General features: G+C 32.0%; 3 protein-coding genes across 4 annotated transcripts; 1 reads left to right on the top strand and 2 right to left on the bottom strand.

Annotated features, from left to right (window-relative positions):
- Window positions 1-2,552: 2,552 nt before the first annotated feature.
- Window positions 2,553-3,510, top strand: LOC110638742 (uncharacterized). The gene has a single exon (XM_021789414.2). It carries the CDS (start codon window positions 2,874-2,876, stop codon window positions 3,288-3,290), a length of 417 nt encoding a protein of 138 aa, XP_021645106.2. The 5' UTR covers window positions 2,553-2,873; the 3' UTR covers window positions 3,291-3,510.
- Window positions 3,511-5,426: 1,916 nt separating this feature from the next.
- Window positions 5,427-11,216, bottom strand: LOC110638736 (probable ADP-ribosylation factor GTPase-activating protein AGD13). 2 transcript variants are annotated; one of them, XM_021789409.2, is made up of 9 exons: window positions 10,951-11,216; window positions 10,418-10,507; window positions 9,696-9,777; window positions 9,525-9,600; window positions 8,438-8,601; window positions 8,027-8,162; window positions 7,573-7,692; window positions 6,994-7,089; window positions 5,427-5,818 (listed from the first exon to the last, which is right to left on the bottom strand). In XM_021789409.2, the coding sequence occupies exons 2-9, from the start codon at window positions 10,452-10,454 to the stop codon at window positions 5,537-5,539; spliced, it is 993 nt and encodes a 330-aa protein (XP_021645101.1). In that variant the 5' UTR covers window positions 10,455-10,507; window positions 10,951-11,216; the 3' UTR covers window positions 5,427-5,536. The 2 variants fall into 2 exon arrangements, with proteins under 2 accessions (XP_021645101.1, XP_021645100.1); XM_021789408.2 differs by having other exon boundaries at window positions 10,410-10,507; window positions 10,951-11,087.
- Window positions 11,217-12,550: 1,334 nt separating this feature from the next.
- On the bottom strand, window positions 12,551-20,335 carry LOC110638737 (ferredoxin--NADP reductase, root-type isozyme, chloroplastic). Its single transcript, XM_021789410.2, has 5 exons — window positions 20,101-20,335; window positions 19,850-19,906; window positions 17,748-18,080; window positions 17,043-17,262; window positions 12,551-13,385 (listed from the first exon to the last, which is right to left on the bottom strand). Exons 1-5 carry the CDS (start codon window positions 20,125-20,127, stop codon window positions 12,886-12,888), a joined length of 1,137 nt encoding a protein of 378 aa, XP_021645102.2. The 5' UTR covers window positions 20,128-20,335; the 3' UTR covers window positions 12,551-12,885.
- Window positions 20,336-27,428: the final 7,093 nt, after the last annotated feature.

Below are 27,428 nucleotides of genomic sequence, written 5' to 3'. Positions count from 1 at the left end.
AGAGTGGCCCAAATTAAAAAAAAAATAAATTGTTTTATAAAAAAAAAAGTAACAGTTAGAAAAATCTATTCATTTTATTGAACTTATGACCAAATATATGCATCTAATTACAGATGGCATTGGCCATTTTATGCGAATTTATATATTGTTTTATATAGTATATAATTTGATTTAAGCGGGTCTAATATAGTTGTGATTGTGTACTACATCTTGTATATTGATTAAGTGTTTAATTTGTGAAATCGATGATATGGGAATGTCTCACTTTACACACTTATTATTTGTTGTCCCCTGTAGCAATAAAAAAGGAGGATGAATTTGGTGTTAATTAAAAATTTTAAAAGCTAAGAAGGAATTTTGAGAATAAGCACAAAAAAGAAAGAAAAGAAGAATGAATACAAGAAATTTATAGACTTTCGGCTATCTCAAGCTTACGTCCTCTCCTCAATACTCTTTTTGAGAGTTAATTCTACTAAAATTCTTATTTGGGTGAAGAATAAACCCCTTACAATCATCACAAGAGCAAACTCTTGCTCTTTTACAAATTTCTTTACACTCAAAAGCTATCTAAAACTTTATCACACTCAAGTAATAATAAACATTCACAACTAACTTAAACTAACTCTCAGAACAAAGAAATTACAGCTTAAAATATCAAATTTTCAATAATCAATTATGGCAATTCAAGTTCTAAAGAGAGAAGGGGAAAAAATCTCTTGAATATAATAAATTCTCAAAGAAATAATTATTGTTTTTTTTTCTTCTAATAATAAATGATCTCTATTTATGGTTTTGACAAGAAAAGATCATTGGTGGTGATTAAATGCAAATATAGCTGTTCAATCACCCAAAACCTTGTTTTATCGAGTTGCAAGAATCAAAGTTCGATTGCCGAAGTTCTTTACTTCGGCTGCTGAAGGTTGAAATGCCAAAAAATATCATTTAAAAAGTGAACTTCGGCTGTCAAAAATTTCATTTTCTGCTATCAAAGTGCTATCTGAACAAAAAAGACACTTAGACTTTAAAAACTAAAAAACCATCATTTTAAATAGTGAACTTCAGCTGCCGAAGTGCTTTATAAACAAAAAAAGCTCAAAAGAGCACTTAGACTTTAAAAATTCATAACTTTTTGATCCGAACACGGATTTTCAATCCGTTTGAAGTGTTGAAAAGCTAATTTGATAAAATTTTTAATGAAATCACTTTCAAAAATAAATTTACATTTCTCTAAAGTGAAAATTTCATTTTATTACCCCTTAGTCAAGAAAAAGTTGAAAACTCATAACTTTTTGACACAAACTCGAATTTTCGATCCTTTTAAACAATTTAAAAACTAATTTGATAAATTTTTTAATAAAAATACTTTTTAAAAATAAATTTGCATTTATCAAAAGCAAAAATTTCATTTTAATCCCTTTGATCAAGAAAAAGTTAAAAATAGAGATACTAAGAAATTTAGAGAGACATAAACTGAGCCATCATAACCAATCAATTGAGATTCACAAAATAAAAGAAAAATTTGCATTATAGTGTCTCTTTAATCTTTGCTTTAATTTCTTACTTCTCTCAATTTTGATTTAAAGTAATTTCTCAATTTTAAACATGAGACCTATAATTTTAATACAAATACTTTTAAAATAAATTAGTAGCACACTAATTATTTATTATCGTTAAAATATAGATTAAGATCTATAGATGTAATATTATTATTAAAAATTAATCTTTCATCAACCGTGTAACAGATAAAAAAAAATATATCTTAATAAATTCAACGTGTAACGTTCATTGCAAATTGACTAGTATTCATAGAATAAGTAATGTTTTTTAGAATATACATGTAAATGGCGCTATATTAGTACAATTTATATTAAACCATTTTAATTAGAGTATTTAATTTATCAATTAATGTTCAAATCGAAATTAACCATTCCATATTGGAAAGTTAAATATTAATAATGGGACATGAACAAACATTATATCTTTCGTAATATGATATTAAAGTTTTAAATTATGTTTAATAAAATATTAAAATTTAAATAAGATGATATTATTATTTTATATATATATATATTTATTCTTTTTAAAGAAAAACTTTAGCCTATTTCTAGTATTGATTTCTTTTTAAATTAAATTTTATTTATTTATTTAATATTGCAGGTAAATCGAAGGGAAAGATTTCGTCAAGTGGAAGGAAATGACAGGAGAGGTCACAAAGTACACATCGAAAACCAAACCAATCCCACCCAAATCTTAATTAAGCAAGCAAAATGATTATTGATTAACACTTCAGCTTAAAAGATAAAAGGGTTCACTAATTGTTGTTGGATTCACTTTGAATCTAATTCTCTACCTTTTTTTTTTTTTTAACAAAAGTTTTCTGATAGATATTCAAGCTCTAACTGCCACATAAACTATGAGATTCCAATTCATACAACAAACAAAAATAAAATAATTATTCACTTTTAAAAGTATTAATTAAACGTTGCCGTTTTAAAAAAAATAATTTATAGAAATAAAATTATTGCCATTATATATAGACTAGGCATAGCATAGCATGGCAGACAAAGAAAACAAGCGGCAAGGAGTGGAATTCTTGTGAAGCTCCTTCCCGACAATAATAAATCACTCTTATCATCGCCTCTCTCTTTCTACTGTATCAGTCAAGAGACTCAAGGCTAGACCAGACACCAAAACGCCACCGTTTTCTTTATCAACCGACGTTAAAATCCCAAGGAGACGAAGCAACGGTTACTTGCTTGCTCCTTCTGGATCAAGTTCAAAACCATCAAAGCTATATAAATAGTACGCACCTGTAGGTGTGAGACACAGAGAGAAGAAACGACATCGTTTTTCTGTTCCCCTGAGAGGTGGAAATGGTTTCATATTTGCCGCTGATCGCGATCATGATCATGATTGTTGGAGACTGTAGAGCCAGGGAATTACGGCCGTCCTACCACGGGCTGGACAACCAGAGCGCGCCACCTGAGGGGCAGAAAATGCCGCCGGAAATGAAGGAATTCTTCGGAGCTTCATCGTCGCCAACTTCGAAATCATCCAACGTTGCATTGCCGAAAGCAATGAATTCTAACGACACGACGTGGTGGAGCGGTGTTAAAGGTGGAAATGCCGGCGGTGAAGGTGGAGATCGCTTGAGGCACGTGCTTTTCGTGGCCAGCCTCGCGTGTGGGATCACAGGTGCGGCGCTGCTAGTGGCTTCCGCTTTCATCTACGTTGTCAAGTATAAAAAGCAAACGACATCGTCCTCAGATAACAGTAAATCCAATCACTAGTGAGTAAAGCAGTTGTGCTTTTTTGAGATTTGTTTTATTTTTATTATTATTATACTCTCCCTTTTTTTCATTTTTTTATTTTTAAAATATTTTTGTTATGTGTTTGATTTGAACCCAAATTTCTTCCCTTGGCTTGAATGCGTGCATAGCACTTGCTGTAGTATTTTTATATATTTTTGTTTTTTTTTTCTTTTCCTATTAGAGGTTGATTAAGTTGAAATTAACTGCATATAATTTTTTTTAATCAAGGATTGATAATCTTCAGATTTAATATCAATACTTTTATTCTCTTAAATATTTAAATCATTAATGGGATCATTGATATTTTTCCTTAAAATATTGTGAAAAATATGTTCAACTAATAAGAAATTAAACACTTTTATCATTAATTAAATTTTAATTAAAAAACAAAATACTAAAGATATTATTATCTTCTTTTCCTGTTTAAAATCTAAAATTTTATAAGAATTTAATTTAATTAATTTATTTTTAATTAATTATTTTATTTTTTAAAAATTATTTAAAAAAATATAAATCAAATATAATTATGTGAAGATTGAATTAAATTTTTTTAAATAAAATTAATATGAGTTATTAATTTATTAAAAATTAAATTACATGATCCGATTTAGATAATTATATATTAAACAAATGCAGAGTGAAAAGATTAAATATATGATATGAAGTTTTCATGCTTACTTTATCAAAAGTCAAAAGCATATAATATAGGAGTTTATAATTGCTTAATTTAATAGTATTTCTCTCAGAAGAGAAGAAAGATATGTCCATTATAGTATTAATAAGATGACAGAAAAGAGCGTGATCCCAACTGTTCATTATAAATGCTACAAAATCCCCCACATGGATTTTAATGAAATTTAAAACTATTTTGGAAGGAATGATTAATGAAGGCTCCTTTCCTCTCTCATGGAAAACCACAGCAAAAAGCAACTTCATTGTCTTTGTCGGCTGGTATTTGTTTGATCCAGATCAACCCTTGCTTTGAGCTAATGGTTGCTTGTGGATTAGATTCGGTTAGGTTGGGTTTTCAGATAATGTTACATCAAAAAGTGTGTCTATGTATAGCTCAAGCTTGAGGATAAGTATATTCACTATTAGATTATACATTATATATATAAATTTTAATTAATTCTATACATATTTTAATATAAATATTTAATTTATATTAATTAAATTTATTTTTATACGAATTTAAATTTATATTAGATGTATCTTAATAAAAATATTTTTGTGGATAAGTTGATACATTTGTTATTAAAATTATAGATTTTCATACTGATGGATGAATTTATAAATCTTAATAGGCAAAACAATGCAATAAATAAATTTTAATTGATATATATTTACACCCATTAAAAAAACTAATGTTCTATTATTGATTGCATTTACTTATCTCTATAATATTACTCATTTTAATTAAATATTTCCTTATCTTGAATTGCAAGTGTGTCAAAAAGGCAAGCCAGCTAGCTTTTTCATGTGCTCTGACTGTGACCCTACCAGTCCATGAAATTCAGTTCCAATTCTATCATCAATTTGTTGCCTTCTCTAGAGATGGGGAACTATCTAATTAATGCATTTTACCTAATGAATGCATCACCAGAGGGTAATGAGTGATGATGAGGAGTTTTGAGGACTTTTTCAAAACCAAAACCAATCCCTAATTAAGGAAAATTAGACTAGTACATTGATTGATTAGGCTTCATATATATACATGATTGGTCGTTGAGAGGTCTATTTATATATGGATTGAATCATTCTTATTAGGATAATCAAATTGTTGAATTTATAAATAAGATATATAATTCGAAACCTGTCATAAATGATAATAAATGTTAAGTAAATCTTATTCAAAGCTTTGAAATTGGGAAGAACATAATGGGTCTTTCAAAGAAAAAAGTCCAGGAAATAAAAGGAAAATTCAGCTCATCTTTTGTTTCTTCAACTTTATTGGATTCGAAATGTCATAAAAGTTCAAGCCCTTGGTCATAAAAAAAAGAAAAATTAAATAAACTTTTCCTTTCCAGCTGGTTGGGTAATATTCAGAATTAATTGCATCTCATAAAATATATAGGGACAGAAGAGGAGAAAAATAAGAAAAAGAAATGAATACAATTGAAAGAAGACAAGTATGTGTTGCCAGTCCATATAATTAACCCAAATCAACGTTACAGATTCTTATTAAATGGGGGAAGGAAGGATAAACAATAGCTTTTAATATGTACTTATTGGTCAAGAGGTATCCACTCAAGTTCTAGTTCTAATTCCCCACATTCAACATTCTGGAGCTTGAGTGAGACCTCCTGTTTCACCTTCCCATCCACAATGTTAATTATGCTATCATCTATCAAGGCATTGTCATGTGATTTCAACCATTTTCCAATCTGCATGTTTCCAAACATTTCTGGGTCCCCGAACGCCATGGCTGCCGTTATCAAGGGCTGGATATCCAGCTCTGCTTCTCCCATTATGTCATCAGCTGAAAATGTGTCATGATCGAAAACTTCCTGCAACATGGAAATGTGATAGATCAAACATATAGCCCATGACCTTTGCCAGCTTTAGCTCAGCCGAAGAGATAGATGTGCAGTTCACATGTACTCCTAATTACAATTGATTGCAGTTAATTAATTTAGTAACTTCATCATTTGAATTGATATGAATATATCCAAGTTCCCTTTAATCAAGTGGTATATGCCAAGTTTCTAAATGGTGCTCACAGCCTTACACACATCAATAATCTCTGAAAAACAAAGTGACAACAATTCTTCTTTCTTTTAAAAAAAGAGCACGCCAATCATACAGAAAACATTTGATTGAGAAGTGCACAACCTAGCGTAGCAGCCCACAAAGAATTCAAGAATCATTTTAAGTGTACTAATTGTGGATTTTCTTGTATTTAGAAGATATGTTCTAATAAGGAAACAGTGTGTTCTTATTTGATATTTTAGGGTTCAAGGTAATTTAGTATCTCAATTTTATTTCTCATAGTATATTACAGATTCTAAGGTAATTTTTATAGTTTGTCCCTGAATTTTGCGCCATACTTCACTTCTGTGCCTTAACTTTATTTCTAAAAAATCCCTAAACTTTAATTTTGTTTCACAAAAAATCTCTCTAACCTACAATAGCAAGTTTTCAGATTAAAAAATCCCTTTAAGTTATGGTGCGACGTCTACAAATATAGTTTGAACACTTTCCAATGAAGGGTAAATTCTCCTTTCCTAGAAGTAATCGCTGTGATGTAACTGGTATTTTTGTAATAGATCCATATAGTGATTGAAACGGCCGATGTTTTTTGAATGTCTGACAAAAAGAGGTAAAAACATAATTTTATTTTATTTTTTTTTTAATATAAAAACATGCTATAGCAGGTTAAAGAGATTTTTGTGAAACAAAATTAATTCAAGAATTTTTAGTGACAAACTGAAGTTAAGAGGTAAAAGTGCAACGCAGTATGAAGTTCAGGAACGGACTATAAAAATGACCCCCGATTCAGCTATGAAATAAAGGTTGTTATAGACATGAAAAGTGAAAATCCAGGGTTCTAAATCAGCTACATAGAGTGACTGTGTTCATCATTAATAAAGCAGGGAAAAAACTTTTAGTCTTGTAATTTCTATATGCAACTGGATATGAAGAACAATTTTTGTAACATCATAAAACGGCTAACCAAGCTTACCAACTTTACAGGCCCAAAATCCTGTGGAACTGACAGCATGAGTTCCTCATTCCAAACTGGATTCAAGTTGCTCCTTACTACAGTTGTTTGAACCGTCTAATAACATCAAAAACCACTCTATCATCAGTAAAAAGCACCAATTAACATGATCAGCAACCATCTTCACTTGTTTCTTGAGAATTTAAATTATCTGTTCTATCAATAAAAACTAAAACATCAGAATGCATATGCAACTCCACTAGGCGAAAACAAAGTGTCTACATCAAATAAAGACGTAAATACTTCCACACTGCCAAACTTTAGCAAATCTCTAACTGGTCATGCATCCATGTTATCAACCATTAATCAAATGATAAATGGTCATTTTACACCTATGTATGAACAAGAAAGAAAATGGCTAAATGGAAATAACACAGTATGTGCCAAACATCAGCATGAGATCACAATTAAAAAATCCATTATGAACCTTCTCTAAACCCAGCTCCAAATAAAAAAAAAAAAAGGAACCTTGTCTAAACCAAGGACTTTTAAAATAGAAAGATAAAAAAAGAAAAAAGGAAAAAAAAAAAAGTGGCTAACCTGTTTCCCAAGAGTGAGAACCACATACGGATCACTTGACATCATATCTCTGATAGCTAAATTTGTACCATTTTTAATTTTGATCTTCAACAATCCAATAAATTCCACCATCCCTTCCTCCTGCAAATTTCAATATCAGACAGTTATTCAGAGTCAGAGTACCAATATATGGATAGTAATTTTTTTTTCCCAACCTTGTCATTACTAGTGTCAAACTACCATAAATGATTCAGTACCCAGTGAATAATAGCACTTTGAATATCTTCCAGATGGTAAACTTCCATACAGAAATTTCAAGCTAAAAGGACCTATCTGATGCATATGAACTACGAAGTGCATAAATTTACACTTTGGCAGACAAGTTTGTCACCCCATCATTAATAATATGAAACTCTATTGATAGGAAAAGTATGGAAACTAAAATTAAAAAAAAAAAAAAGAGGAAAGAAAATACCATTTTCTGTGATGCACTTGTAATTCGAAAACTATCCAAAATCTTCCTAGAAAAACTTGATTGAACAGAAATGGTAGGTTTCCCCGATGTAATCCGCAAACTAGGTTTCAAGAATTCTTGAAGCTCATACTTAGACCTACATGAAAATTGAAATAATTAAGGGATCACTTAATGCCCAAGGCATGATTGATGAAACAACTGCATTTTGGTAGCACCCAGGGAAGATCCATGCTGCAGTAATGGTGGCTTACATCTCAAATTGACCACACAAGTAATACAGTAATTAAAGTAAAAGCACAAACATATACATAATAGGTACAGTAGTATATTTTAGTTTGAAGGCCAGTAGGAGGTATCAATACTTTAAACACTGGTTTTCATACATAAATCCACAACCAAATCTTTTCTAACCTGATGAATTTCATACGCTCGCCATGATTTGCATCTGGTCGCAGCTTTGAAACTCCTTCAGGTATAAAGGCCTCATATATTGCATTAGCAGCGGAGTTTCCTCCAACTTCAACCATGGCATCAATTTCATCATCAGACCATTCGTCCAATGTCACAGATAAAACCTAAACAGTCCAGATTAACAATGCCCCAAGAGAGGAATCATAAATTTATACAGTTTAACTATTTAAGAAAGAATCATTATACTGAAAAACACAAAGACAAAAACAACACACACACACACACACACACACATAAAAGTTACAAGCATCATATAGGCATCACTTCAATAACTTCAACACATCTGCAAGTACACAACATTTAGGACTAGGAATATAATTGATTGAGTGCCTTAACCTTTCCATATAATACACCCTACAAGCTCTCCAAAAAAAAAGATGAAATAAAATAATAATAGCAATAATAGAAATTTCAAAACGATACTATAAACCTTTTAGGCCACAATTGACCGATAAATGCTTTCATAAATGGCTCAATATTGAACATTTTGGTCTATCCCTTGCAACCAATAAAAATTGAAGAAGTTTTATGTAGCCTCTGCTTCAGAGGCTTCCAAGTTCCGAAGGAGCTTCCCTAAGTGCTATTCAGCTTGATTGGAAGGGATCTTTTATTTTATTTTATTTTTTTAAGTTTCAGGTTTTTTTCGTTTATGCTTTTTGGTTATTTGATTTAGGTGGATACTTATCCTCCAGGCTGTACTCTCCTCCGTTTTCCAATAAATTTTATTTTGCTATCCAAAATTAAGAATATGAGAGTAGCAAAATGAATGAAACGGAACATTATTGCATTATTTACATTATCTCCTGGATCAAGATGTGCTTCTGCATGTTTTAATAGCTTGAGATCAGTGAATCTTCTACAAATATGCAAGTTAGTGCAAAACATAATGAATTAGCTCTGATAATTCAACCACCAGTTGATTTTCTATGACATGCATGTAAACACAACCATCTGCCCGTTATGATTCCAACAATGAGGCAAAACTATAATTTAGATAACTAAAATGGAGGCAGCATCTGATTGTTACCTTTGATACATGAGTACCGAGGCTTCTGTGCACACCACAACATTTTAAGCATATGAAAACTCCAATATTTGCAGACCTGAAGATAAAGGTTAACTTTAGCCATAGGGTTGTTTTCACTGGGATGTCAAAACACCAACTCTACTAGTATGAATTTAAAGACATTGAACTTACGCCCATTTAGGATCTGGAGCACCACAATCAGCACAGAAGCGATTATCACTTTGTTGCAATAATTCTTTTAATCTTCTTTTACCTGCAAAGTAAAAATTAAAAAAGAATGTGGATATGTGAATAATAAGCAATGAAGTCAAATGAATAGAAGCTATAAATGACAAAGCATTGTCTTAATTTTTTATTTTCACTCAAAGGCGTTGGAGGCTGAGGTAAACAGGAACAAAGAAAAGGAGCAAGGATGACAAAAATGATTTTAAGTTTCTATAGGTCTTTACTTCCTTAATCTAGTGCACACAACATTTGTTGCAATATTGCATCGAATGCAGATGGGAAAGCCGCAAAAAGTTGACCAACTTATTGCCTTAAATATGATCCATTCCGTGTCCATTGAACAGATTCTCCAATGATATGATTGATTACCGAACAGCATATTTTTGCTATAAAATTTGTGAACGATCATTAGAGCCTTAAAAAGACTTATTTTCCTTTTGCAGAACACCCAACTATAACACTATGCCTTCACATGATGATCCCTGACGAAATCCTACAAGCAAAATCCTAGCTAAAAATTCACAAGTTTGCTCATAAAATCTTCTAAATTGAGAATTCGCAGCTAGAACAGTTCCCCAAGAAAAAGTTTAAATCAGATTTACTATAATTAAGGCTGATGATTATTAGAACTATCATTATTTCTTGTGCCATCAAACTCACTAGCATACCAGAGGCAGGCCCCTGAAGGTCTGACGAGCGGCTCATCGCTTTGCTGACAACAAAATATCATCCAACAAAGCCTGTCTCCGCCTAGTTGTCTGCCAAAAAAAAGACTCCATGTAAAAGTGAGAACGCAAAAAAATAAAAAAAAAATATACATATATATATAAAAACAAAAAATAATTTTACACATAATCAAGAACTGTGTCTTCTGGCCAAGAACCCAATAATCATTATATTTTATTTATCGTTTTCATTCGGTTTCTCAGCATCCAAACAGAAAATCCACATCACAAATCAAAATCAATAAATGGAGAACGACTTTCAATCGAATGATTGATTTATAATTATAAAATAAATATACATTGCGAAACAATCACAAATCGTAGATTTGCATGCACAAAACATATTGTAAAGCGGTAGGAAGAATTGAAAGATGAAAAAAGAATACGCAAAAACAGATAACACAAGAAAAAAAAAAAAAAGGAGAAATTGAGTGAAAGAGAGATATAAATAAGAAAAAGAAGGAATTGGAATTCACCAGCAATCAAATTGAAATCTGACTTGAAATCCAAATCCTTTTTCTTCCAGAGAGAAAGATTGTTCCTTGGTTGTAGAGGTGCAGATAAAGAGAGAGAGAGAGAGAGAGAGAGAGAGAGAGAGAAAGTGAAGAGCTGCAACCTCCAGAGGAGAAATTATCGAGAGCATTTATAATTAATTATAAGAAGGCGATGAAAGGTACGTGATTTTTATATAATTGATAAAAGCTATGGACGTTAAGATTCCTTCCATTGTAATTTCCTGCCTTTAAATTACATTAATATGAGATTTGGCCTACCCTATACCCTCCATGCCATTTTAAATATATATTTTTTAATTAATTTATAATATTTTTTATAAAAATAAAATTATTCAATTAAAAAAAACTAGGTAATGAAAATTGAAATTTCATGTGCATATTGAAGCATTAATGTGCTTGGCTTGACTCATACGTAGTAGTATATTTGCAAAGGTATATAGATAGTACATTACAATAACAATATGAAAGCAATATGTGGACAAATGCCCTTTCTAGATAATTAATATTGTCCAATCTCTTCTTCCTTTCACGCTTTGTTTGTTGACCAACTTCTAATTAATATTATTGTCCTTATAATTTAAAATTCTTTAATTTGACCATTAAACATTTTTTTTTTCTTTTAGATTAGAAAGTTAAAAAAAAAAAATTGTTATAGAGAGGAAATCAACTTCTAGAGAGAGCCTCATGTCATACATTCTGTTTAGGGGAAGATATAGTAAGAAGTAAAGTTTTCTTTTTTTAATTTTTAAATTTTTAAATTTTTTTATTGTTTAAAAGTAATATAATTTTTTTTAAAAATGTTTGAAAGCTTTAAAGACCGTGACCTCAATAAGCAAAAGAAATTGTTTTTCAAAAAATATGGCGAATAATCAAAGACAAAGCGAAGAGAGGAAAGAAATTTTGTTGATTATAAAAGGAAAATTTTTAATAAATTATTTTATACACTCAACTAATAAAAAAAAAACAGAAAATCATATTTTGTAATGAAATTTAAAATATTTTATAGTTGCACCGTTATTATTTTAGTGATGTGTCGATTCTTGATTAGATGGCTATACAATCGCGTTGGACAAAATGATTTTTATAAAGCAAAAATTAAGAAAAAAAAAAAAAAAAGAAAAGGGATTTTCATGGAGGTTTTTAAATTTAAATTCTAAAAAGAAGCAATTTTCAAAACCAAGAGAAATGGACTTGCGTAAAAAATAGTGAGAAAAATCTTCGAATTTAGAATTGAACAATTCAAGCTATATAATAACTTCACCATTTCATCCATGTTTTGAATGTTATTTGTTCGTTAAGAAATTTTTGTGGGCTAGATTTTGTTTTTCCAAGTTAAAGGAATATATATATATATATATATAACAACTAAAATTAAAAAATTATGCCAATGAAATATATTGAAAGAAAATAATGATTATATGAAGAATTCCAATGAAGACGGGACAGTCTTGTGAGATTGCATTTTTTAGTGCTGGATAATGAAGGATTTAGACTTGGACATCAGTACAAGAGGCTGAGAGAGGAGGCCTCCATATCTTTAGTACCCAACAAAACACGCATATGCAAGAACAGGGAGCTGGATTGTCTAAGGTGATCTTCACCTACCGTTGCATTTGCATGAAAGGTGGCTATGCCAGTGAAGGCAAAGACAACACCAGTTCACTGGACACTGCTAATACATGAATCTTTAACAATTATAAACCCAAAAGGATTCTTCATCTGTTATGGTCAAGAGAATCATTTGATTATTTAATAATACAGATGAATTTAAAGGGCTTATCTGAGTTTATGCAAAGCTGACCAAATAACAATTGTAAAATGCAGCATTCGCTGAGGAGGAACGGCCTGCTGCTTTTTGCCCCAAGAAAGATGAGAATGAGGTTAACAATATGCAAATCAATACACCTCCACATGCCATTGCTTGTTCTTCTTGAGCTGTGAAAGCTTCTGCTCCCAGCTTTCTCCTCTCTGCTCTGCGACTCTCTTCAGTGTATCTTGGATTCCGGGCATCATTCCCTTGAGCCCACAGAAGTAGATGTGAGCTCCACCATCCAAGAGTTTGAAGATTTCATCGCTGTATTCCTCAATTTTGTCCTGCACATACATCTTTCCTCCGCTCCTGTTCTTTTGTTCTCTGCTAAGTGCCTTGTCATAGCGGAAGTGGCCTGGGTAGTCTTGAAGAAACTTCGTGAATTCATCATCATAGAGGAGACTGTCAGTGTTCGCTACCCCAAGGAAAAGCCAAGCGAGACCACCAAACTTGAATGTAGGGACATCCTCTGTGAACATACGATGGAGGTAGCCTCTAAAAGGAGCCACACCAGTACCAGTAGCAATCATTATGTGGGTGGCATTAGGGTTGTCTTCAGGCAAAAGCATTATCTTGCCAGAGGGTCCTGCCAAATATTACAGTGCTAAATAGGGCGAAAAGAAAAATATAAAGAAGAAAACACCACAGATTGCTACACCTGACGCACACACCACATCCATCCCCCCCAATATATGCACTATATTTTAAATCCTAAACAAACACATTCCTGGCTGAACCATTTGCTCATATATGTAGAGTGGCGAGAATTAAGCATCACATACACATTCTGATTGATTCATTAGCTAGAATAGAAAGGTAAAATCCAGACTAAATGTAACAATACAACACGCAACGTAAACAATTAGATAACTAAAATATAATATTATGGACAATTTAGTGATTCTTGTAACTCCGCCTAAGTAGTTTGCGCTTAGCCGGTCCCAAGCTCGGATAAAGGAGAAGGGTTGCGGTAGGAAACAACCAGCGTAAAAATTTTGTCACACTCTATGATATGGATTCAAATTATATAAACATTGGGGCGTCCTCTACTAACGACGCGCTACATCGGAGCCCGGGTGTAGTGAGAAATATGCAAGGATGTAGGGCGTTCACCGAAAGCGACGCGCCATGCCGGCGCCCGGGTGTGGTGTTAAGTGAGCAAGGGTTCCCACATCATGGACGGGTGTGGGTAAAGAAGTTAGTCCATAGGACAGATAGTAGAATAAATAGTGGAACAGAACACAAGATAGACATAGAAAACAATAGAAGATATCATAGAAGGAGACCAATTAGGAAGGAGCAGGATAAAAAGAGGATAAGTGTTGGTACTTGGAATGTTGGATCACTTACAGGAAAATTAATGGAGCTTGTGGATACCTTGAAAAAGAGAATGGTGAATATTGCTTGCATTCAGGAGACTAAATGAGTATGAGAGAAAAGTAAGAAAGTGGGTAATTCAGGGTACAAACTGTGGTTTACCGGAAAGGAGAGAAACAAGAACGGAGTGGGCATAATCATAGACAGGACATTGAAAGACGCAGTAATAGCTGTGAAAAGAGTAGGAGATAGAATTATACTAGTAAAGCTAGTACTAGAAGGAGAAACAATAAATATAGTTAGTGCTTATGCCCCCACAAATAGGACTAGACAGTGAGAGTAAATAAAGGTTTTGGGAAGATATGTATGATTTAATGCAAAGCATACCGGATGAAGAGAATGTTTTCATTGGTGGAGATTTGAATGGACATGTAGGAAGTGATAGACAAGGTTATGAGAATGTTCATGGAGGTTTTGGTTTTGGCAGTCAAAATGAGGAGGGAAAAAGCATCCTGGATTTTGCTATGGCATACGACCTAATACTAGCAAATACCTACTTTATAAAAAGAGAGTCACATTTAGTGACTTTCAAAAGTGGGCAACATAGAAGCCAAATTGACTTACTCTTAACCAGGAAGACAAATAGAGCTCTATGCAAGGATTGCAAGGTCATTCCAGGAGAGGCTTTAACAAGTCAACATCGGTTGGTGGTCTTGGATGTCAAGTTTAGGAACAATTCAAGTAAGGTCAGAAGAAATAGTGTAGCTCGAACAAAGTGGTGGGAGTTCAAAGGAGTAAAGCAAGTGAAGTTCAAAAATGAGCTTCTCGAGTCCGAAGTATGGAAGCTGGATATGGAGGCCAATGATATGTGGATACAGATGGCATCAAAGATTAGAGAAGTAACTAGAAAAGTACTTGGAGAGTCTAAAGGACATGGACCACCCTCAAAAGAGAGATGGTGGTGGAATGAGGAAGTACAAAAGGCAGTGAAGAGAAAAAGGGATGGTATAAGAAATTACCTAAATGTGATAATAATGAGGCATATGAACAGTACAAGATAGCAAAGAAAGAGGTAAAAAAGGCAGTTAGTCAAGCAAGAGCACAGGCTTTTGAAAAGTTATATGAGAAACTTAAAACTAAAGAAGGGGAGAAAGATATTTATAGATTAGCAAGGAGGAGAGAAAAGAAATGTCAAAATCTCAATCAAGTTAGGTGCATTAAGGATAAAGAAGGAAAAGTATTGGTGAAAGATGAGGACATTAAAGAAAGATAGAGAAATTATTTTAAAGATCTCTTTAATAATACTCAAAATGGTAATAGCGTGAATATAGATTATAGAACAATAGAAAAGAATGTGAATTATACTAGAAGGATTAGATCTTTAGAAGTAAAGGAAGCACTTAAGAGAATGAAAGCGGATAAAGCCTGTGGACCCGATGAAATACCAATTGAAGTGTGGAAGTATTTGGGAGATATGGGAGTGGCATGGTTAACTAAATTATTTAAAAAATTCTAAACTCAAAGAAAATGCTTGATGAATGGAGGAAGAGTATTTTAGTACCTATTTTTAAAAAATAAGGGAGACATACAAAGTTGCTCAAACTATAGGGGAATTAAACTCATGAGCCATACTATGAAGTTGTGGGAGAAAGTTGTGGAGCATCGACTACGTCATTATACTTCTATATCTCTCAATCAATTTGGTTTCATGCGCAGTCGTTCAACTATGGAAGCGATCTTTCTCATTAGAAGCTTGATGGAGAAATATAGAGATGTGAAGAAAGATCTACACATGGTTTTTATTGATTTGGAGAAGGCTTATGATAGTGTTCCAAGAGAGGTCTTATGGAATGTGTTAGAACAAAAAAGGGTATCTATTAGGTACATACAAGTATTGAAAGATATGTATGAAGGAGCAACTACTATTATGCGCACAGTGGGAGGGGACACAAGAGATTTTCCGATCTCAATTGGATTACACCAAGGATCAGCCATAAACCCTAACCTTTTTACATTAGTTTTAAATGAACTGACGAAACATATACAAGAGAGTATTCCTTGGTGCATGATGTTTGCGGATGATATTGTTCTGATAGATGAGACACGAAAAGGAGTCAATAGAAAGCTAGAACTTTGGAGAAGTACTCTAGAGTTAAAGAGTTTTAAGTTAAGTAGAACGAAAACAGAATACATGCATTGCAAGTTCACTAAAGGCCAAACTGATGATAGTGAAGGAGTTAGTTTGAATGGAGTGGTACTGTCCCAAAGTAATCAATTTAAATATCTAGGCTCAGTGTTTCAAGTAGATGGGGGATGTGAGGAGGATGTTAGTCATAGGATTAAAACCGGATGGTTGAAGTGGAGACGTGCCATGGGAGTTTTATATGATCGTAAGATTCCCAATAAATTGAAAGGAAAATTTTACCGTACAGCCATACGACCGGCTATGTTATATGGTAGTGAGTGTTGGACACTGAAAGAGTCGTATGCATCTAAGATAAGAGTTGCAGAGATGAGAATGTTAAGGTGGATGAGTGGCCATACTAGACTAGATAAAATCCGTAATGAGAATATTAGAGAAAAGGTAGGAGTAGTGCCAATTGAAGATAAGTTAAGAGAAGGGAGATTGAGGTGGTTTGATCATGTGAAGCGTAGATATACGGAGGCTCCAGTTAGACAAGTAGAGCACGTTAGGTTAGAGGATAGAAAGAAAAAAATGGGTAGACCTAAATTGACCTGGAGGAGAATAGTACAACATGACCTAGAAGCATTACACATTTCTGAGGATTTAACCCAAAATCATTCAGAGTGGAGAAAGCGAATCCATATAGCCGACCCCAAATTTTTGGGATAAAGGCTTAGTTGAGTTGAGTAGTTGAGTTTTAGTGATTCTTGTAGTCTTTCCAAAACATTAGTAGGGCCATACCAGTGATCTGAACCTTATCCCCAGGCTTTGAGTTGCAAAGGAAATTGCTGCATATACCGCTCTTTGAGGGGTCCTCCTTTCCAGTCTCAGGATCATAATAGAGAGCACGACGAACACATAAAGTAGCTGTCTTGCCATCACAATTGTCTCCGTACCTGGTAGACGCTATTGAATAGAGACGTACATTGTGAGGTGCCCCCGGCTTCTTTGGGTTTTCACCCTGAGATTCAAACAGATGTTCAATTAGTAAAATCAGCTGTGAAAATTCAGTACAAGTAATATCATAATTTGCACATCAAAATGCCAACACAAACTAGGAAACAGATGAGGATTAAGGCAGCAGGTTTTGACCACACTTTGGCAAGATTGGACACCAAAACTAGATCAGAATTAAAAAACAAAAATCCTCAACCACAAAAACTGGAGACCAATAGTTGACAAGAAAGGCTGCAGTGATCTAGTGAGGAAAACAAATTGGATAACAATGCTGATAAGAAGAGCATATGGAATGCAAATTTTCCCCTGGTCAATTTTCATCCATCCAATAAAGACTAAAAAGAGCTTTTGAGCATTAAAAGTCCTTTATATCCCCTGGCTAATGCCACCAGAAAAGGAAGTGACCAATTAAGAGCAAAAAGCTAAGCATGACTATAAAAGAGAAGCACTGTATATAAAGAGTAAGGAATGATAAATGATTTAACTTACAGGAGGGATAACACCGTAACTTTGTCCTTCCCAGTAAGGAACATTACCACCATGATCAATCACAATATGGCAGGTCTCTCCAGGAGCTTTTGGCCCTACAAGCCTCTCAACAGAGACAATGGTTGCGGTGTAAGGTTCCTTGGGCTTGCATAAATTCAAAGGAGGTTCTTTGGCATCTTCAAGTTCCAAAGGTGAAACTGCAACCTTAGATCTGCTGGCTTGTTGCACTGACATGCATATTATGTAACGATTTTGCAATTGAGCATTCCTTGATTTCAAGTCCAAAGCTAATGAAAAGGCCCATGATTTATCACTGAAGCTTATACTTTGTGGCTGCAACAAAAACAAGTGTAAATTTCCAGAGAACTAATTTAGTACACACACAACATAAGATAGACTTGGTGACTATCCCCCATACCCCACCACCGCACCACAAAACCCACACCACCCACCCCCCCCCCCCGGGCCGCTTGGTTAGTACATCAGTTTAAGAATTGCACCAAGATGCACCGAGAAAAGCAACAAAAATAAAGATGTATCAAAGATTCAAAAGCAAATTACTATTACTCATATAAAAACTCAACAAATGATCTTTTCCATTCTTATCATATAGTTGAACATAGTCAAGAAGATACTGTATCAAACGAAGAAAATGAATCCACACACTTATTTCTTCCTGGGATATTAAGGAAATAGATTAATCACTGGTACAGCATATCTTTGATTGGGATCTCTCAAGTAAATCTAGCTTCTCCTTGTGAAAGCAATTTCACTAGGGAAAGCAGCTTTAATTAAAAGAGGATTTTACAGTGGTTGACAGACAACTAAAAAGGTGCAGAATGCAGAAGCAGTTAAAGAACTTATCTGTTTAAATTTCATAAAGTGATTGCATTCAAACAGAATCCACACACACACTACACGCACACACACACACAAACACAAAAAAAAAAAAAAAAAAAAAAAAAGAAGAAGAAGCAGTGCAGCTTGATATCCAAAGGTCCCAAGAAATAGTTTAGACATGTTCAAGAAATAAAAGACCATCATTCAACGCAATCTATATATAAATTAACAGCTGTAATTTAAACATTTATTCAGAAGAAAAAGAAAACAGTGAAAAAGAAGCTCTAAAGCCAAAATCCCAAAACCCAGATAAAATGTCCTGAGCAAAGGCATAAAAGGGGGCTCATTCAGTTTTCCCCTTTTCCCCCTTCTATTAGGCCTAAAGTTTTGATAATTACTAATAAAGGTCTCCCACAAATCAATTTTGTCAGTCAATTAACAATATAATTAAAATTTCATTTTTTTCAAACCATTCCAACTTCAGCTACCCCTCCCCACCTTCCAAAAAATTAAAAAGAAACAAGCAAAAAAATAGAATGAGCTTGCTTGTTTTGTTCATCCCAGAAATGAAAAATAAATGAAAATAAAATACTCAAAAATACCATTCCAATTCCATTACAGTGCTCAAGAGTAGTTTTAAAAAATTATACTTGAATGATTTCATTTGCACCTAATCAAGGTGTTGGATCCTTTTCCTTACATACAAAACAACAGCATAGAGTGGAGTTCTTTTCTAGAATTCCAGCTTCATTCCATTTCAGGATCAAGGCAACACACATCTTAGAATTTGGAATGCAGCTAGCATTAAATCAAAGCAGCAACCTACAAACTTGATTTACTGTCTCTAACAGCAACCATCAAACTATTTCAAAGACTCATATGTAAGGAATATATGAACATTCAACGCATAAACTACAGTTTAGTGCAGGACATTAGACCCTATCAACATGAGGGAAGCATGAAATGTGACATGGTGATACGGGCATCGGTACTAAAGATTAAAATTAAAAAAAAAAATCAACACGAACAATAAGTTCTGGTACTTGCAATAGTGGGTCCAGTCAAGCTTACAAGTCCAAATTTTGAATCATTTGATTACATTATTAAAAGGCAAAGGTTCCAACTTTCATCGCAGTTCAAAGTTCAAACAAAAAAAATTTCCTATGGAAAAAACAAATAGCAATTGCTGTTGCTGAAGGAGGAAAAATTGAAATGAGTATCACAACCCAAATCTTCCAACTATGATCAAATGAACTAATTACCTTGAGAACCGCTCTTCGCAGAGTGGAATTGCTTCCAACAGGAGCAGCAAAAGAAACCTGCAAAAAAATCAACATTATTAAGAATCAATCTCCAATACGTAATCAGCCAAGTGGGTTCCAAACACAACTAGCTATGGTTGCAAGGAAAGGAAGTAAAGGGTAACAAACACATAATCATTAAAATCATTTCCCTTCAACCAAACAGAAAGTAACTTTCGACAAAATCAGAGAGTTTAAGGCATGGGCTTGACCTGCGAGACTGCTGCCGAATGGGCCATGATCAGATCAGAGAGAGAGAGAGAGAGAGAGAGAGAGAGAGAGAGAGCAGACGTTTAAAAAAAAATTGTTGTTTAGTTGATTTATAGTTTAAGATTGGATCATGCGAGCGAACAAGGAGAACAGGAACTGGGACCAGTTGACTGCTGGGAGTGTGATCCTTTTGAAGAGCAGAGAGGACATGTGTTGGGCTGCTTTCTTCCTTTCTTTTCTTTTTTTTTTTTAATATTCACCATTTTTTTTTCTTCAAAAAAATAACTATGTCAAATATATTTATAGTGTAATTTATAAAAAAATATTTAACATATATATAATAAATACATAAATTAAAATATAAATATTTATTTATTCTCATATAAATTTAAATTTTTTACAACAGTAAGTCTAAGTCAAGTTCTTCCCATTAAAAAAATAATTCTAGGTTAAGTTAAAATATAAAAATTTTGTGCAAATTTAGATATATTTTTTTAAAAAAAATTTGCTAATTATAATTGTGATGGCTAAATAATAATATAATTATTGATATTGATTAAATTTAATTAAATTTTAAATGATAATATTCAGCTTAATGATGGATCATGTTGATGGTCCAATTTTTTTTCATACAAACGATGGTCCAACACAGACAACAAAACAAACGTTGAATGGATTCAAATTTGAAAACAAAATGGCAGAATATTTCAAAGTGGAAAGCTAAAGAGAAGAGGGACATTTTGGTAATGGCAATCATTAACGTGTAAGAGTATGTTTGATTTATCTGTTGAGTGTAGTTGATAGCTGATAGATATTTAAATAGATAAATTATGGTGTTTGACAAACTTAAAAAAATAAAGCAGTAGTGAAGGATAAGCGATATGATCTTTCATCAATTTGATTTGTATCATTTCTATTTTTAGAAATTTATTTCTCATCAGCTGATAGCTGATTTGATTTTATTTTTTATTTTGATCATATTATTTTTTTATTTAACTTAAAAATTAATATTATTAATATTTTTATTTTTTTATTTATAATTTTAACATTTTAATTAACGTATTTTAACTTTGTTAAAATATTTTTTATTAATAACATAAAATATAAAATATTTATTTATATCCAAAATCTTAAAATTAATTATAAAATTTTCTATTAACAATAATAATTATTTTATAATTTTATTTATATTTTTAAAATTATTTAATTATCTTAAAAAATAATTATTTTCTTATTTCAATAATAAAATAATATAATATAAAAGATTAATAATTATATATTTATTTAAATAATATAATATATTAATTTAATAATTATATATTTAATTTAATAATAAAATAAATAATATAATGTAATAAATTTATAATTTTATATTTATTTAAATAATTAAATAAATTATATGATATATACCTTTATTAGTCATTTCACATATTAACAGCAACAGCTAATTATAATTTTACCAAACACTTAATATAAAACAGTTATCAGCTAACAGTAACAGCTATCAGCTAACAGTAACAGCTATCAATTGTATTCAACAGTTAATCTAAACAGGCTCTAAGTAAATATTGGACCAAATGAAAGACAAGCTAGAAGAGTGTTCGATTCAGTTTAACTAAATTGAGTCTGCCGAATATCTGTTTAATCATCAAATAATTATTTATTTAATTTTTTTTAGTTTATATCTATTTTATTTTTATTTCAAAGGAAATATTTTTACTAAAATTATTAATAAAAAATAATCATTCCAAATTAATTTTTATGTAATAAAATTTAAATAATAAGATTTCATTTATTTTGTGAGAAATAATTTTTATATGAAAAATAATTTTTAAAAAAATATTTTTCATAAAAATATTATAATGTTAAATTGGTAATTTTCACTTTTTCATAAAATTATTAAAATTTAAAAATAAAAATGATTCCTTTTCTAAAACAGAACGTCATTTTTCTTATAAATTATTTAATTTTTTCTTTAACCTCAATTTTGTTTCAAACGTGTTCAAAAAATATGAACCTAAAATTAATTTTATAAATAACAAACACATAAATGATGGGAATGGAAAGAATGACTTGAAATTTTCACAAGTTCCATGAATCCTGCAGGAAGAGTCAAAAAAGAGGTTCTGCCTCTCATCATTTGTTATTTTTAGTGAGCAGCCATCTATTCATCAATGAAGGCTTGACTTCTTTAATAAATAAAATAAAATCTTAATACTAAGGTGAAAATTAATTTATATTATAATAATTAAAGAAAAATGAGACTATAAGAGTGATTGAATTTCTTATTAATAGGACTCTCTAATTTATGAAATAATATTCTATTTAAAATAAAATATTATATTAAATAATGTTTTCCACATATGTAGCCCAGCCCACTAGATTTGAGCCCACATCCATTGGATCTGTAGAAAACAGACAGGTTTTTCATGGGAGAAAGTACTGGAAGACTCCAAACCTCCAATCATAATCCTTCCATTACCCTGGACCCACCTGCACCAGATCCGTACCACTACCCAACACTGAACTCAAGGGTCAGTGGTCACGCTCAATCCCATCCGCTTTCTGACACGTCTGACCTTTAAACTACTGGATCATATTTGCTCTCCCTCCATTTCCTACCAGCTACTTTCTTCTGCCCGAATCCACGCTACTCTCATCCGACGATCCTGATTTCTTTGTTGTCGTAGAAACTGTTCGTCTTCTAACCACACGTAATTCGCATTTATGATTTCATTATAATTGTTGGAAGCTGGCCATGGAAAAAACATCTAAAATTAAGTGTCTCATTTTTCTTCCTCATGTAACAAATGAAGAAAATGCGCATACCAATGAACACTGTTATTGACAGAGCCCTCACAAGTGCCCCCTTAGACATTCGATGGCTATAGTAAACTTGATGACATTGAGCCATTTGTAGAATTCGACGATGGTGGATGCTAAACATAGGTTTAGTTAGTCTCAGGCAGAGTTGAATCAATGGATTTGGTTTTCGATGGCAGAGGCAAAGCAATCGAATTAGTGTGCGATGGTGAGGGAGGTTAAGTAGGAACAATGGAAGATAAAATGGCAACAATAGAAGAGGTTTCCGAAGGCGGTGACAACATTGCCAATGGATGATAGCAATTTCAATTGTTTCCCAAAATCTCTCCTAAATTAAAATTTGGACTGCCATGCACAAATTTGATAGTTACAATCTTTTCTTTTGGTTCATCCAAGAAGTAGCTTAAAAAATTGCACACACACATATATATAATTTTGCTTTCAATAAATTAAGTCTGAGATTAATGTTTTTCAGATGTTTTACAAATACGTTTATGTTTTTGTTGGTTGAAATATGTAATTTATTGGAAAATTAAATTTTTTTTTGGAATTTTGTAGTTTTTTTTTTAATTTGAGCAATTCTACTATGTGGTTTAGATTCTTTGAAATTTCTCAAAATATAATGTAATAACTTGAATTTCAAAATATAAATTTTATAAAATTTTGATGATATATAAATATTATTTTAATATTATATAACTAATATATAATTTTCTAATATATATATATATATTGATGTTAGTTTATTTTAAATATATTTTATGAATTATTTAATAGATTCAATTTTAATTTAAATGATTGGTTTTAAAGATTAATATTAAATAAAGTAATAAAGTATATTATTTCATTATTGTTAATTTTAGTTCTAAGTTTAATTTAGTTATTAATTTGATTATTACTAATATTATTATTTAAATATTGTTAATTTAAATCTATATAAAAAATAAATGATAATTTTATTGTAATTACTTTGAAATTATAATTTTTTATTTATTAATAAAGTATTTAGGATATTTGTCTATCAAACTTATTTTAATATTATTAAATAATTAAATAATAAAATTAAAAGAAGAAGTGTAAAAGTGTGCCTTGAAATTTGTTATGCAGGAAAAGTGTGCCTTAAACAGTATATATGCAGTACACCGGCAGATTTGACAAAAACTTAAAAAAAAAAGAAGAGAGAGAGAGAAAGCGAATTTCGAAACAATATCTCCTCCCCCCTTTGTTTTTTTTTCCTATTAACTCCATTTCTCTCTCCGTTTTTGCTCTGCCAACTACCATCACTACCTGCGAGCCACCTAGACTAAACCCATAGTGACCCGTGACCCTCTAGCAGCCTTAATAGACGGCCAGAAATGCAGCAGCAGTGTGAAAATGGAAAAGAGAGAGAGAGAGAGACGTGGTAGCTAACTTTAGGCACTAGTTTTGGTGCCGTTCGACATTGGATGGACGTGATTCCAATGGCAACGGCTTCCTCTCATGGCCATCTTTCTTTTCCAACCAACGGAGCTTGATTTGGTGGTCAGAAGAAAGAAAACAAAGGAGAGAGAAATGAGTTTTTTTAAGTTTTTCTGATTAGATTTCTAATGATCCAACCATAGGATTGATAATCGAAGACCATTAATTAACTCAGCATGACTAAACTTTCGAGATGGGATTGACCTCGCTCCAATTAGACGCCAATAAATGGTTCAGATCGCTTAGTGAGATTTTTAACCATTTTCGATGCCCCTAAATTAAATATAATTATATGATAATTATTAACAATTTATATACTTCGTTTAGATACAATAGGATCGGTGATAGCTTACAGGCACTCAAGATCGAGTTTTCAGCCTGGTCTAAGTGTCCGATGAGCTGTTCCGGAAAGAGGTCATGTTTACAGTCATTTTTAACATTTTCAAACGTTCCGGATGCGTTCCAGGCATCAGAATTTGTAAATGAAGTCCCTAACTCAAATTGTATAGTTTGTCATTAACCGATTAAATCTGTAAGATATTCCTGACTTAGAAAAATTTAGTAAAATGACTTTAATTAATATAAGGATGATGTGAGGACCTCTAATAATATTTTTATAATTTTTAAAGTGCTAGAAATAAATATTTGGACTATAAAAAAATTAGGGATCCGAGTTGGAGTTTGGAGGATTTGACCTAAATTAGGATCCTTGTAGGCTTCAGATAGGCATTATAATTATTATTGTGGGTCTGAGGCCCTATGTATTGTTGATGTTGCATTTTCTTGCAAGATGGTTAGTTCTAGTTATGGGGGAAACTCTGCCAAAATTTTGGCAATATCTTAAAAAATTATTCTTACTTCTTTGATTTTAATTAATTAATTAATTATGTCAGTAAATTTGATAGAGGTCAGTGTGTCTATCTAAAAAATCTGTACTGGCTAGCCTTTCTTCTCCTTCCAGCTATACCAGCTGCAATTGGATCGATCAGTTTGTGAGTTAAATATTGATTATTTTTGTAATTTCAGTATTAATTATATATATCTGGTATGTTTATATATTTTATGGCCATCTTTCTTTTCCAACCAACGGAGCTTGATTTGGTGGTCAGAAGAAAGAGAACAAATGAGAGAGAAATGAGTTTTTTTTAGTTTTTCTTATCAGATTTCCAACGATCCGACCATAGGATTGATAATCGGAGACCACCGATTAACTCAGCATGACTAAACTTTCGAGATGGGATTGACCTCGCTCCAATTAGACGCCAACAAATGGTTCAAATCGCTTAGTGAGATTTTTTACCCTTTTCTATGCCCCTAAATTAAATATAATTATATGATAATTATTAACAATTTATATAATTCGTTTAGATACAATCGGATCGGTGATAGCTCACAGGCACTCAAGATAGAGTTTTCAGCCTGGTCTAAGTGTCCGACGAGCTGTTCCGGAAAGAGGTCATGTTTACAGTCATTCTTAACATTTTCAAACGTTCCAGACGCGTTCCAGGCATCAGAATTTGTAAATGAAGTCCCTAACTTAAATTGTATAGTTTGTCATTTATTTAAACTAACCGATTAAATCTGTAAGATATTCCTGACTTAGAAAATTTTAGTAAAATGACTTTAATTAATATAAGGACGATGTGAGGACCTCTAATAATATTTTTATAATTTTTAAAGGGCTAAAAATAAATATTTGGACTATAAAAAAATTAGGGATCCGAGTTGGAGTTTGGAGGATTTGACCTAAATTATGATCCTTGTAGGCCCCAGATAGGCATTATAATTATTATTGTGGGTCTGAGGCCCTATGTATTGTTGATGTTGCATTTTCTTGCAAGATGGTTAGTTCTAGTTATGGGGGAAACTCTGTCGAAATTTTGGCAAGATCTTAAAAAATTATTCTTACTTCTTTGATTTTAATTAATTAATTAATTAATTATGTCAGTAAATTTGATAGAGGTCAGTGTATCTATCTAAAAAATCTGTACCGGCTAGCCTTTCTTCTCCTTCCAGCTAGACCAGCTGCAATCGGGTCGATCAGTCTGTGAGTTAAATATTAATTATTTTTGTAATTTCAATATTAATTATATATATCTGGTATGTTTATATATTTTATAAATATTTAATTATACACTTATATAGTTAATATATTATGGAAATTTTGGTTGCTACATATTTAATTATTGTTATTATTTGTGATTGCTGCCCTAAGGATAATTTTGAACTCTATGTGTGTGTTGGCATGGGTATGGTGTGGATATGAATATGGATAGGATGGGTAGTTGTAGCTGGAGCTCGACTCTTTGGGACCTAATCCTTATATATGGATAAGTCGGGGTGAGTACGACTTTAAATTGATCTCACTGACCCCCGAACTTGGATTATTAAGTAAATGTCCAGCTTGAGTTGATCTCGCTGGCAAGTATTAGATTAAGAGAGCTGTATAAGGGATCAGTTCTCATACATGTATTGATGTGATGCACTTAGTGCGTGAGTAGTTCTAAATTAACTTATCGTGCAAATATTGGATCAATTATTGTTATATGTGATAGATGTGCATTTCATGATAGGTTTGCACTAGTTTTAGATAGTTATATAAGTTGTAATTATGATCAATATCTAAACTCTCTGAGTCAAACTCTCATTCCTATTTAAATATTTTTTCCAGGTTGCAGGAGGAACGAGTTTATTTATTCGAGTCTAACCAGTATTTTCCTATGCAAGTTGTGCTTCTTAGTTTAAAAGTTTATTTTGTCTATTTTATTTATTTATCTGTTTATTAACTAGAGCTCCGTTGTGACATTGGTTTATGTATATATTGTATTAATTAATAGAAAAATTTATGAGATTAAATAGTTTGTACATGATGGATATGAAGGTTGAGCTGAGCTCCCCTAGTTTTAGTTTCCTAATAGAAATCGAGTTGAATTGACCCAAAATAAATTTATAATATTTCATTTTATTTTTGTTACCATGTTGGGCCTTGATTTTGATATTAGTTATAGTTTTGGGGATAATAAGACTTACTATAAGTCTCGGGGGGCTT

The sequence above is a fragment of the Hevea brasiliensis genome, chromosome 17, assembly GCF_030052815.1.
Source record: "Hevea brasiliensis isolate MT/VB/25A 57/8 chromosome 17, ASM3005281v1, whole genome shotgun sequence".
NCBI classification, from domain to species: domain Eukaryota; kingdom Viridiplantae; phylum Streptophyta; class Magnoliopsida; order Malpighiales; family Euphorbiaceae; genus Hevea; species Hevea brasiliensis.
Note: the sequence above shows the minus strand (reverse complement) of the source record. Positions and strands in the feature narration are given on the sequence as shown.

Excerpts from the sequence above, each read along its gene's own strand:
- LOC110638737 (XM_021789410.2), bottom strand. The coding sequence starts at position 20,127 with ATGGCCCATTCGGCAGCAGTCTCGCAG. Across the intron at positions 17,263-17,747 it reads GTTACGGTGTTATCCCTCCT|GGTGAAAACCCAAAGAAGCC; the intron begins GTAAGTTAAATC and ends TTTGAATCTCAG. Across the intron at positions 13,386-17,042 it reads GGATAAGGTTCAGATCACTG|GACCCTCTGGCAAGATAATG; the intron begins GTATGGCCCTAC and ends AATATTTGGCAG.
- LOC110638742 (XM_021789414.2), top strand. The coding sequence starts at position 2,874 with ATGGTTTCATATTTGCCGCTGATCGCGATCATGATCATGATTGTTGGA.
- LOC110638736 (XM_021789408.2), bottom strand. The coding sequence starts at position 10,479 with ATGATATTTTGTTGTCAGCAAAGCGATGAGCCGCTCGTCAGACCTTCA. Across the intron at positions 9,778-10,409 it reads GGCCTGCCTCTGGTATGCTA|GTAAAAGAAGATTAAAAGAA; the intron begins GTGAGTTTGATG and ends TTTACTTTGCAG. Across the intron at positions 9,601-9,695 it reads GCTCCAGATCCTAAATGGGC|GTCTGCAAATATTGGAGTTT; the intron begins GTAAGTTCAATG and ends CTTTATCTTCAG.